At 38.3% G+C, this 14,158-nt stretch overlaps 1 protein-coding gene across 1 annotated transcript; it reads right to left on the bottom strand.

The window, feature by feature from the left end:
• Positions 1 to 12,522: 12,522 nt before the first annotated feature.
• Positions 12,523 to 13,464, bottom strand: LOC310650069 (olfactory receptor 13G1-like; the record flags this gene model as incomplete). The annotated part of the gene is made up of 1 exon (XM_083378905.1): positions 12,523 to 13,464. One exon carries the CDS (start codon positions 13,462 to 13,464, stop codon positions 12,523 to 12,525), a length of 942 nt encoding a protein of 313 aa, XP_083235031.1.
• Between the last annotated feature and the right edge of the window lie 694 nt (positions 13,465 to 14,158).

Consider the following 14,158-nt stretch of genomic DNA (forward strand, 5'->3'; position numbering starts at 1 on the left):
CTAAAGACATAGCTGAGGCAACAAATAAGGACCACACTTTAAAGAGAGTAATGGCCTGGGTCCTGAGTGGGTGGCCAAACGCCAACCCGGACGAGAAATACATTCCCTATTTTAGAAGGAAAGATGAATTGTCAGTTCATCTGGGATGCTTACTCTGGGGAAACCATGTGGTCATTCCAGGAATCCACAAATCAGCTATTTTACTAGAATTACATGAAGGACACCCTGGAATAGTACGGATGAAGGCGTTGGCTAGGAGTCACTTGTGGTGGCCAGGACTGGACAATGACATCGAGGAATGTGTTGCCAATTGCCATCTGTGCCAACGCTCTAGGCCTGAACAACAACACATCCGTACGCATAAGTGGGAGTTAGCTAGGAATCCGTGGTCCAGGATTCATATTGACTACGCTGGACCTTTCCAAGGGTTAACATTTCTGGTAGTGGTTGACAGTTTCTCTAGATGGCTAGAGGTAGTGCCAGTCAGTTCAGCAACTTCTGGTAGAACCATACAGGCATTAAGGGGCCTCTTTGCCACTCATGGGTTGCCGGATTTAATCGTGTCTGACAATGGGCCACAATTCACATCTGTTGAATTTCAGGATTTCCTCAAGGCCAACTCGATTAAGCACAAGACTTCAGCACCCTTCCACCCATCCACCAATGGCTTGGCTGAACGGAATGTGAGGACCACGAAGGACGCCTTAAAAAGAATCATTCGGGGCGACTGGCATCAGAGACTGGCCGAGTTCTTGTTGGCCCAACATACGACCCCATGTTCTGCTACAGGAAAAAGTCCAGCTGAAATGAGGTGGGGAAGGAGACTAACCACCAAATTGGACAGATTACACCCTGACAGACTTCTACCAAGCGCTGAATTGGACATTCCTAACAGAACATTTAAAGTGGGGGACTTGATCTGGGCCAGAAACTACGCCCAAGGGGACAAATGGATTCCAGGGGTGGTGACTGAAATTTTAGGTCCCCTGTCGTACACTATTGAGGGGGAGGGAAATAGGATCTGTAAAAGACACACAGATCAGCTGAGGAAGAGATCCAGCGGATGCTTGCCAGTAGAGGGGGACCAAAGCATAATTGGGGGAAACAGTACATCCAGGTTCAGTGATAACAACATGCCAGAGAGTGTGGTAGAGGAATGGCAAGGCACTTCATTCCCTAGTACCCAACAACAACAACAACAACAATTTAGTCAAATCGACTGGGAGGTACCCCTGCGAGGTAGGCCAGTGACCACTGATTATCAAACACAAACTGATGCACAAAACAGCAATAGGGAAACATCTGATTCTAGCAACCCAGAGCATAGGTCCAACAGAGACAAGCAGCCAAACAGTCAATCAGGAAAAGGGGCCCCTAGTAGCCAGAGTAAGAGATACCCTTCTAGGATACACAAGCCACCAAAATATTTAAAGGATTTTGTAAAGAAATAACAACAACTGGGGGGTAAGGGGTGTTGTGTATGTAAATAGTTATTAACAAGGGAATTAGCAGATTGCAGCATAGCAGGGTTTTGAGCGGGAGATTCAGCTGCAATCATTGGTTGCAATAACTTAGGAGCGGGAAAATAGGCTCCATTGATTGGTTACAGTTCAAACACTACCCCTATAAAAGGTTGCAACATTTGACAGTTGACAGTTGACTTTGTGTATTCAATAAACTCGTTCATTGTTAAACCACTCTGAGTCCTCGTCTATCAGAACCAAACAGCAACCATATTTGTTTTACATTCTAAATCACTATTTATTGTTGTGAAATGCCTTGGAAGCATGTTTATGAATATATACCAGGTATGGGATTAAAAGAAATGAAGCATGTTAATTATTATTTTTTTCTTCAAAAGATAATTCTGGCAATATCTTATTTAGAGTGAGGCCAAACTGTAACAGGACACATTCTAATAAAAAGCAGCAGGAAGGCTTCATGGCCTTGGAAATTTTATACTTATTGATTCCATGTTTGGCCATGCAGACACAATTGTTGCTCAGAAGTGTGGTGTGGGTAAATTAATTGCACATAACTCAAACATATGAGCACTGAAACTGAAATCACACATGTAAAAAAGTGATTGATCACTTCTCTAATTATTTCTTTGACATGAAGGTTATTTATTTAGCGTATGGCTGGTCACACACAGAATTAAAAGCATTTCAAATTTACAAGTTAGAACAGTTAAAAGAATTTATTTTTGGCATGAAGGTATCTTAAGTTAATACAAAAGCAATATGTATAGTTATTGCACTTTATTTCATAGCAATATGCTTTGAATTGCAAGGAACAAAACTTTAGCAATTAGTCACACAGGGAGAGCTGTCAAAGTGTTAATGTGATCAACCTTCCCACATGAATTTTTTGTAAATGGCTTGTTCTCTAATAAATCCTTGTGAGGTTTTGCACACCAGGTTATAATGATGAATCCCAATGTGACCAATTCAGCTTTGCTTTGTGGTTTAGAAACTTGGAGCTTTTCAGTAATCTCTCAAGACTGGCAATTAATGAAGGGAATAAAGTTCCTGGAACTCTAACAGGGCCTTTAGGGAACTATTAACAAAGCAACTTTCCCTTAAGGCAAAATGTAACTTTTTGAGTGACAAACCGTTTCAATGCACCTTGAAAATAAATATTAAAAAATGGCACTGAAAAATTAAATAAGGAATTGTATCTTTAAAAAGAAAAAAATGTTATTTAAATGTATTTAATATCTATTTTGGTACAGTGATAGCTTGTTTAGAAATTCTACACTGCAACTTAACAATTAAAAGACTAGAAATTATGAATCACAATGATTTTATTCCTGATCCACAACAAAAACAATATGTTCTTCAGGTTTTGCATTTGGCCAAAATCAAATCTGGAGAAAACCAAACATGACCCTGAGGTCTTGAATATATGTGTTTTGTATCCATTCCTCTCTGAATGTAGTTTGGTCTGGACTTTCTCTGTTTGAATAAAAATTGTCAGCAAGGTTTGTTTCTGATATAAGGCCACCAAAAATGCTAGAGGGAGGCAGATTAAATTTAACAGCTTCCACTTAGCATTTTTACCAGCTTCAGAGCATATAGAAAATTGAGCCTTGCTGATATTTGTAAGTCTTCAGATACCACAAAGTCAACCAGCAGAATGGACACAGAGCAGACATATTCAGACTGTGGGTCCATTTCTTACCATTTCTATCTTTCCTAAACAAAATGAAGATCATCTTAGTTGATGCAAACAGTTAAAACAGCAAAAAGAAAAAAATGCAAAGAATCAGATAATCTCTACTTCCAACTTTAAGTGTGTTTGGGTCAGATTCAGGCTTACAAATTCTGACACTTTTGTGAGTGGTATTAAGTGTGTAGTACTCAGCTTGACTTCAAAAGTATTGTATGGAACATGAGCAGAGAAATGCACTGAACATCTATTCACCAAGGGCTTCTGCCAAGTTGATGGTGGGGTGGGGGGGAGAGAGAACTATCCCTAACTAAAAGATTGTAGCATATATATTTTTTTCAGAAATTAAGACACTCCCTGATCTCTCACCATTGAATGATATGTGAACCTTAGGAAACCACTGTTCTTCATCTACTTCAATCAAACCTTCATAATATAATCCATTTTAAAATATTATAATTATTAGGAAACTGAAAATATTACCACTGAAAATCCAGCAGGTATCCAATTTAAAACTAGCCATATTGTATGTGTGTTATCTTTACATGCTTATTGTGAATGACAGAAAGCACACCTTTATAACTATAAAAATTATGGGTTAGACTCTTGCAGGTAAATTAGGATGGCAGGAATATTAGATAGCTCTAAGAAGCAGATAAAACATTGGTGGATAAAACATTGATCATCTAATAGCAATGAGAATTGTAGCCAGCTGGAGGCAGTGGACAGACAAACTTGCATGTTACTGGTAAGACAGTTCTTAATTTCACCAATTAGCAGGTATCTAAGACGTTACAGCCAGAATGAGTTAATTAATTGAAAGTAGTAGATAAATATCCTTTTGAGGATTGCAAGCTGGCTGGAAGCCCAGAACTATTTTGTAGCTCTCAGGAAACTGAAGGCAAGCTTAGAAACACAGTTGAAACAATAATAGGATCTACCGGGAATTATTAGCAATTAAAAATATATAAGAAAATATAACTCTGGTAATGATCCCAATGTGGGTGATTAAAAAAAGTAAATCAATTCCACTAATTGATCTTACATGCAAGTTAGCACAATGAATGCGTAGAAGACAGAAATGGATGATTTGGATGTCTAAGCATTTATTATTTTTTCTTATGTGTAATAAATACTACCATAATAGAATTCCATTAGATGTCCATTCAATGACGGAAAGTTTATATCCCACCCAGGAAAGCACATGTTTTATATTTTAAGTTGCTGTAAAAATATTAAAGAAAACAGTCTTTGTTGTGAAGTACTACAACTATTATACATGTGTCTTTGTTCACTAATGATAATGTTACTGCTCAAGTTTCAGTCAAATAGCCTATGGCTTATTAAAAGGTCATTCATTTCCATTCATATATTTCCATTCATACTCACAGAGAGAGAGACACATGCACACAATGAAACTACAGCCATACATGTATGAATATAAAGAACTATAAATAAAACACTGTTAAATATTGTTTAATAAAGCAAACTTAGTTAAAAGCAAATAACAAATAAGAACAACCATCTGTAGGGGAGATGGGTTATTTAAAAATTGGAAAAACAAACAAACAAACAAGCAAGCAATAAATAAATAAATAAATAAATCTGATGCTTTGGAGTTTTATTATCCCATATACAGTACTGTATTAACATACTATTTGCTGGACTCCAGTCTCAATATATCCCAACACATATGGAAACAGCCTGCTGTTTGAGGCCTTCAGAAGGTGAAGAGGGCAGAACCCCGCTGGATCTCCAGGGAAAGGGTGTTTCACAGGATGGGCAACTATAGAAAAGACATGCTTTCTAGATCACACCGAATGACAACATTTATTGGAAAGGACTTGGAATGTCTACAGTCTGTCAAACTTGGTGGGACAGGCAGATATACCCAGAAAGAGGTGGACTTGAAAATAATATTGTCCTGTGCTATTTGGGTGATAACTAGGGTTATGTACTGGGCTCTTGTGAAATACCACGTGGGTTGCTGGAGCAGCTAACGGCTCTCCAGCAACCCAGACTACAAGTCTCCTATGCTGCAAATGGCTATCTCCAGGCGGCAATGCTTGATTCAAACCTATTGACTGCCACCTAGGGGATAGACTATATATTGCGGCTAGTTGTAGGCATTTCCCCAGTACAGTCCCAGCATGAAATAAACAATGAGTTACCCTGTACTCTGTTCAGCGTCTTCATTCCTGCGCCAAAGAACCCACTATTTAACAGTGGCGACGAAGGTTGGATGCTGCTTCACCGAATAAAGAGTTGAAGTCTTTGAGGGAAAGGCAATACACTCTGGAGGGAAGAGGCATTCCTGCCCCCCCTTAAGGTCAGCTAGTAACTACGCTAGCAACCTTGTGCTCAGTGGACTCATTCCCTGAGCCTGAAGCAGGATCCAGAAGAATGCAAGAACCAGCAAGAAATAATGCCAAAGGTTGGCAAACTGCGAGAATTCGACGTGAAACACCCAGAGGAATGGCCATAGTATCTATCACAAGTACAAAACTACCTCAGAGCCAATCAGATCACGGAATAAAGACTGAAGGCCACAACACTACTCTGTGTGTGTGGCCCAGCTACCTTTGATTTAGCTGAGAACCTTTTTGCGCCAACACCAATCAAAGCGGTTTCCTACGCAGATCTCAAAAAGAAGCTAACCAGGCACTTCCAGCCCATGATGTGTGAAATGGCTTGGCGGTTCAAGTTTGACCAAAGAGTGCAGCTTCCCAGGGAGTCAGCGTCAGAGTTTATAGCAGGCCTAAGGCAGGCTGCACACCTATGCAAAAGTGCTGCAGAACTATGTTGTGGGAGGTGTTTGATTACTAAACTGGACAGGTTGCATCCAGATAGAGTGGCAGCAGAAGCCTCTCGACCAAAACTCCCAAGGGGGCTGCATATGCGCAATTGGGTTTGGGCAAGGAACTATGGTCATGGGAATCTGTGGGTTCCTGGTGGAACCGCTTGCCGGTTGAGCTCCGGATGGCCCCCGACCTTCGCTCCTTCCGGTGCAATTTAAAAACTTATTTATTTGAACAATCTGGCCTGGTCTGATGGGTTTGGGGTTGGACTTAGTTTTAACACAGTTTTATTATTGTATTATATTGGGCATAATTATTTAATTCCTTTTAACTTCTTTTTAACTTTTGTATTTATATTTTGATATTTATTGCCCTGTACACCGCCCTGAGTCCTTCGGGAGAAGGGCGGTATAAAAATTTAATAAATAAATAAATAAATAAATCCCGACCCCTATCTTATGAAGTGGGGTTGGAGGGAGGGCGAGTTGTCAGTCGGCACATTGATCAGCTCAGGAAACAGTTTCCAGAATGGCCACTAAGTGAGGACTGCATCATAAGTCCCTCCCAACGTCCTCAAAATTGCAGCCAAGCCAGCCCTAACATGGACTACCAGGACTTTTCCTTCTTAACTGAGATTGAACCAGAGGGAGAACTGGGAAGCTCTGGAGTGCAACATGGACCCGTTGAAGGAACAAGCCAACAGAACGTCAGCAACCACTGTGCCTACTCTTCTGAACCATCTGACTCTGGGCTGGGCCAACCTGGAGAGGCCAGGCAGAGTGCATCAAATCCCCTTGACTCAGGAGCACAAAGGAGCACTAGATGTCCTCCTTCACTTATTTATCAATGTCTGATATTTTTAACAAAGAATCTTTCCCCCTGTTTATATAATTACTCACCACTCTTAAATCTTCTGGGGGTCTTTACTTTCCAGCCCTTTCCAATCAGGGGCTCAACATTTATAATCCTCAAGGAGAAGGAAAGAGAAAATCTTGCTCACCCAGCTTCAGCAGGCAGTTGAAATTCTGCTGATTTATAGCCCTTCTGCTTTCTGTCAGAGGTGGCTATGGCTGATAGATTTTAACAGCCTTTTCCTTAGTTTTTCCAGAGGGTCCTACAGTTTGCTCTGATCTGGTGCCCCCTGATTTGAGCTTCTGAAGTATCCCTCCTCCTTCATTGCCCCTCCATTGCCCCTTTAAGGGTCACTAGATGAAGAAAAAGCAAGCTGGAAAGCCAAGCACCGGCTTTTCCCAGTTGTCCCAATGGCTGCCAAACAGGAAGTCCTGTTCCTTGATTTTGTGTAGTAATTTTTAGTTTGCCAAACCTTCCCAGGAAGTCATTCAAGTACTAGCATTTGATAAGAGAATTTTGTTTCATTTTTTTATCCAGATGGCAACATTTCATTCATGGTCTTGGCAGTTAATTTATCTTACACAGTTTTTAGAACTAAACTTCATTTTCATATTTTATATAAACTTATATTTTTCATCAATATTTTATATAATACGTACACATCAGTTAAAATTAATTGCAACTGGTGATTTATTTATGTATATACATTAGTAAAGTCCAACAGTGCAACTGGATAATATTTCCAAATACAATAGTTGTTCAATTAGATTCATATAAATAGCACGTTTACGTATATACTGAACTTTTACACTGAAAACAACATATAACAAGTTTGCAATTAAGCTGAATCATATTCATATTAAGTACATGGCAAATATGTATAACAGTAGAAAAGCTTTCTTTATAAAATGTCATAAAACTTACATATTACACAGTACTATTCAGTTAATAGATATGTGAGTACATTTCAATATAAGCAAGGGGGACCATGAAACTTGAAAACTGCAGATTTAATTAATTAATTAATTTCATGGTTACTCTGCATTAAAAATAAAAAGGCTAAAGTATTTCTCCATCATAGTATAGCAAGAGTAGTCCAGAAGCATCTTAAGAAATATATCATGAATCATATGAAGTGATCCTTTAAAGACTACTTTTAAATCACTGGGGAATCCTAATTGGGAAACACAATAAGCTCCCATAATTGCCATGTTTGTTTGAAACCTATAACTCAATTCTCCTCCTTCTCCTTCTCTGTCAGAACCCATAGTTACAGGGTATCCCTTTCCCCCTCTTTTCTCCCCCTTTCATCCTGACCTGAATTTCACTCTCTTCTCTTCTTGGGTTCTGCCATACCCCTGGAGGGGAAAGGGGAGTGCTTGTGGGTTATTGCCTTGACTTCCTCTATCACTAAAATGTAACACTTTGCTTTCCTGCATTATTCTTCTCTGAACTTTCTTCTCCATTGATGTCAGCTAACAAAAGGGGGAGGAAGAATGGAATATAACCTGGTTTATCTCTGTGCTCCCAGGAGAAGGTGTGAAAGGCCTCCTAAACATCGCTACTACAGCCAGAGACAGCTTGATGTTATCTCCCTTTTCCCACAAAGAACTTAACACCTGGCAATTGGCCCATTTGAACTGACCGGATGAACTTTAAGGTGGGGTTTTGCTTGGGACACTTTAACGTATTGATCTGTGTGGGAAATCCTCAGATCCTGTCTAGTATGCCTGCTATCAACTTCTCCTAATAAAAAATCCTTTTGGAAGAAACTGCTTCCACGAGTTCTACTTTCTTGGGATGAGGTTTTGAAGTGGGCCCTGACATTCTCTTCTTCTTCTTCTTCTTCTTCTTCCTCCTCCTCCTCCTCCTCCTCCTCCACCTCCTCCTTTTCTTCCTCCTCCTCCTCCTCCTCCTCCTCCTCCTCTGAGTTTTAATAACCTCTCACTCTCCAGGGCCAAAGTCAGCATTGTCTTTGTTATATTTGGTATTTCTGAAGACTTAAGCATTGGAAAGGGAGAAAAATATTTGTTCCAGGGCCTTCTCACCATGTTGTTGTTGCCATGAATTGAAGAAATTTCAGGAGTCTAGAATCAAGATATAAGTAGAATGCTAGACAGAAAAAAAAATGTAAACTATTTTTGAAAACATGCATAGCAATCGAATATTCACTTATTTACTTCAGAATCAATTCCACATTTCAATCTCTATTTGGTGAACCAATATATGAGTTAAAGAAGTATTCAAGTTACTTTTTCTGGAAGGTTTTTTTTTTCTCCATAAAAATTTTATTAGAGTCTCTTTAGCTTTCTTCTTCCCTTTGATTGATTAGATCTTCATGACAGTTCTCAAAATAAATAATCTACACACAGCATAATTCTTCTCCTCCCCTTCCTCCTCCTCCCCATTCTCATTCTCATGCCCCTTACCCTGCCCCCCTCCTCCGTTTTAATACCTCTCAGTCTCCAGGACCAAAATCAGCATTCCCACCCTCAGTTGATAAGGAAGCTGAAGAAGAAGGAAGCTGAAGCCACCAGCCTGAGGATGACGGATGGGATTTTGGGAGGCTGAGATGATCATTTCAAACTCTTTATGTTCCCATCAGTCAGTCATACCCTTTATCTGAGATTCGAACCTGGGCTGATTATATATTAGGCAGTTGTTTTAACTTCCTGAGCCACAGGTTCTTTCTCTCTTTTTATTAGCTAGAAGGCAAGGCAAATGTGTGTTAAGTATTTGTCAAGGCTTTTTGAATGTACCTTGCTAATTAACTCTTTCATTCCTGTTTTGGCCTGACTCAAGGCTTATCCACAGGATATAGTCAACTTATGACAGCTCATTATTTGTGCAAATTATTCAAAATGCTAATAAAGAATTTTGGGAGGCTGAGATGATCATTTCAAACTCTTTATGTTCTCATCAGTCAGTCATACCCTTTATCTGAGATTCGAACCTGGGCTGATTATATATTAGCAATTATTAGCAATTTGAATAATTTGCACAAATAATGAGCTGTCATAAGTTGACTATATCCTGTGGATAAGCCTTGAGTCAGGCCAAAACAGGAATGAAAGAGTTAATTAGCAAGGTACATTCAAAAAGCCTTGACAAATACTTAACACACATTTGCCTTGCCTTCTAGCTAATAAAAAGAGAGAAAGAACCTGTGGCTCAGGAAGTTAAAACAACTGCCTAATATATAATCAGCCCAGGTTCGAATCTCAGATAAAGGGTATGACTGACTGATGAGAACATAAAGAGTTCGAAATGATCATCTCAGCCTCCCAAAATTATTTATTAGCAATTTGAATAATTTGCACAAATAATGAGCTGTCATAAGTTGACTATATCCTGTGGATAAGCCTTGAGTCAGGCCAAAACAGGAATGAAAGAGTTAATTAGCAAGGTACATTCAAAAAGACTTGACAAATACTTCACACACACACACACACACACACACACACACACACACAAACACATATGCTCTGTTTCACAAAGACTATATAATGGGATTAAGGACTGGAGTGACCACAGAATAAATAATAGGAATCACCTTGTCTTCCTCTAAAGCAGGGGTGTCAAACTTGCAATGTCACATCACATGTCACAATGTATCATGATTTTTTTTCCCATTGGCGGCAATAGGGTGGGCATGGTTTCATCATGACACATCCGGCCCACAGGCTGGCAGTTTGACAGCCCTGCTCTAAAGAATAGAATGAAGCAGGACAGAGGAATGTATAGATAATGATGGAATAGTAAAAGATGAGATGGGAAGAGGATGCGGATAAGGACTTCTTTTCTGCTGGTCATTTGCATTCTTTTAGAGAGTCATTGAGGCCATCTAGAGGGTCACCTCCTGTATTTCAAAGATAGCAAAGTCCACATTTTGGACAGAGAGGATCATTGGTTTGAAAGAGGAGTCAAAGAGGCCATCTATCTCAAAATTGAATAGCCCTCTCTCAACAGAGGTGGAAGGATACAACATCATCTATCTCCAGTTTACAACACAGTCCTTTCAGCAGTTCCAAGAAGACTCCACACCCACTTGCACTACTCAGGTGACCCTGACAACACAGATAAATCTCCAGGTGGCCTCAACAACTCTCTAAAAGAATGCAAATGACCAGTTGTCTACAAGGAATATAAATCCTTCCATTCCCCACCATCCAGTCAGAGCTGAAGAAGCTTCTTGGAGGAGAAGCAAAACGTCTTAAAAAAGAAGAAGAAAGTCTAGTTGCCTTGTGAAAAATACATACCTTAATGTTCATGAAGTTGAAAAACATTGCTTAGAGTTCCTATCTCCAAACTTGTCTGCTTTCCTCCAATGGCTGCCTATGCCCCTCGATAACCAGGCATCTGGAATCCACACACTGCAACACAGCACCTACAACCTTCACTGCATGAGAAATCTGTCTCTTACATATTTTCAGGAAAAGACAGACAGCAGGCTCCTAAGTTTTCAATCAGTCAAGAAGCTTCTAGGTATCTATCTGATATTTCACACAAAGTGAGCAACTAGTCAAAAACCTTAATCTTGAGGCTAATTACAACCCCTCAAGGCAATTCATTCTGCCATAAGCTATATCCTTCCTTTCTGAGAAACTGGAAATATTTCCAACTAGAATTTTCTTGAAGTTTGCTACAGATAGTACACATACACAGAGAAAATGAGTCAGTGGTAACATTATATGGCAAACCTCTGTCCACCTTTCAGGCTGAGAAAACCAAATTATTAGTGATATTATACAAATAATGTAAACATATAAAAATATGAAATGGTTTACAATTCGTAAGTTCATATCATAGAGTACCCACTAACCCATACAACAACTACTTATAAGTAAATCACTTATTTTTAAATGTTGCACTGCTGCCTTCTCAATATGAAACAAACATTACTTCCTTTTAGCTCTAAGGCTACAATATGAAAATGCAGCCGGTTGCTAGAATAATGCAAATCTTAGTTACCCTTGTATCCAAATGAAAAAAAAAAATAATGGCTGTATGTGTTTAACAAGCTATAACCTAAACAAAATTAAGTGTTTATATAATCTTATAAAAACACTTATACATACTGCATGTACAGAAATAATTAAAAAAAATAATTAAGAACTAAATGAGACATTATAAAATTATAACTTAAATTCAATCAATTGCAAGAAAAGTAGTATCTCTCTTTGTTATACATGTTCACCAAATCACAAGAATAGTAGTATATTGACTGCCATTATATATTTCATCCATTTCTACTATAGTAACATTTAATTTCATAAATTAAAACTTATGAATAGGAATATGCTATTAATCGAGAGAAATTATTCAAATTCTCTTCAAACAATGCTCACTCTAAATCACTTCTGTTTCAGCCAGATTTTAAAAATTCTCGAGGATCCAAAGTATATGAATGCATATTAATGTAAATTGTTCTTATAACCAAAAGCCTGATTATTGCTCTGGGGCTGATTAAATATCATGTAATAAAAAGCATTTACAGAAACAATTTACATCTTAATATAAACACAAAAATACAAATAAAATATTCACTATTTTATTATTATGCAATGTAGATTTATTTTGTTTAATTTCTCCAACCTAAGGTAATCATGTTTGGAGAGGTGAGAAAGACATGCAGAATATCAATTTCCTTTCAGATTTAGCCTATTTTTTGCTACTCACATGAAGACTTGAAAATAATTCATTAAAACAGATCTTGCTGGAAGAATTTTCTGGCAAATAATTTTCTGAGAGCTTGCTTAACCTCAGAGTTTCGCAGAGAGTATATAAGGGGATTGAGGACTGGAGTGACCACAGAATAAATAACAGCAATCACCTTGTCTTCCTCTAAAGAATACATTGAAGCAGGACGGAGGAATGTATAGATAATGGTGGAATAGTAAAAGCTGACAACCAGGAGATGGGAAGAGCATGTGGAGAAGGCCTTCTTCTTTCCTTCTGTGGAACGGATTCTGAAGATGCTCCTCAGTATAAACCAATAAGATAAGAAGGTCAGGGTACAGCTGCCTATGGCAATGACAATGGAAGATGCAAAAACCATTATTTCATTCAGGCTTGTGTCTGAACAGGAGATCTTGAACATTGGTGGCAGCTCACAAAAGAAATGATTGATGATGTTGGAATCACAGAAGGAAAGCCGTAGTACAAGTCCTGTATGAACTGAGGAATTTATTATACCTACCAGCCAAAGTCCAACCATTGTCCCAAAACAAACCTCCTTCCTCATGATTACTGTATATTGCAGAGGCTGGCAGATAGCAGCATAACGATCAAAAGCCATAAATGCAAGAAGCAGGAGCTCTGTTCCTAAAGTCAAAGTGAAGAGAAATACCTGTGCAATGCAGCCAGGAAACACAATAGTCTTTCTCTGGGTTATAAGGATTTGCAATAATTTGGGAACTATTATAGAAATTGCACATACATTTATAATAGACAAATTGATTAACAAAAAGTACATGGGTGTGTGAAGTTTCCTGCAGACACTGATGGCTAGGATGATTAGGAAGTTTCCTACCAGAGCCACTCCATAAATAATGAAGAAAGTCCAAAAGATGAGCATTTCATTTTCAAGGGAACTCGAAAACCCTATCAAGATGAATTCTTTAACAGTGGAAGAGTTCTTCATTTTTAAGACTGATTTGCAGAGTAATGAAACAGCACATTACTTTCCTGGCATTTTGCAATCCTGTTTCTTGGCATTTTGCAATCCATTAATAGATATCTTCGTTAACAAAATATTTGAAAAGTCATAGATTTCCCAAAGTTGATGGTTAAACTACTGGGATGTAGAAAAAGCTGTGCTAAATATTGTAGTTAATACTTTAATGATAATAATATAAAATCATTTTAATGATTTTAACTTGCTCAGTCTTAAGTAGTGCTGCTGGATGATTTAGGGTCACCCAAACTGGAACTAAACAAATAAATAAATTATATTATTTTTTCCAAATACTCTTCTACAACAACAGTGATCACTCCCCATTTTTGGAAATAAAGTCCAATTTTTTTCCATCAACCATCCTTGATGGTTGTAGCAAAATAATGATGTTAATCGTAATTCCCCTTGCATAGTAATCTGTTAATTAAAGACTGTAATAAATCATCTAAGAGTTACCTAAGTAGTTTAGGTAGAAGCCAGTCACATTCAGTTTTATTTTCTCTGAATAGCTAATCTTCCCATAAGACCACTTTTTCATTTCCCTGTAGACTCACAGCTTATATATTATGGAAGTTGGATGTTGCTAAAAGAGGAAATAAAGTTCACAAATCCCTAGGAATTTCACCATTGCTTACATATTTTTTGAATACTGACCTTACTT

The sequence above is a fragment of the Vipera ursinii genome (genome assembly GCF_947247035.1).
Source record: "Vipera ursinii genome assembly, chromosome: Z".
NCBI classification, from domain to species: Eukaryota; Metazoa; Chordata; class Lepidosauria; order Squamata; family Viperidae; genus Vipera; species Vipera ursinii.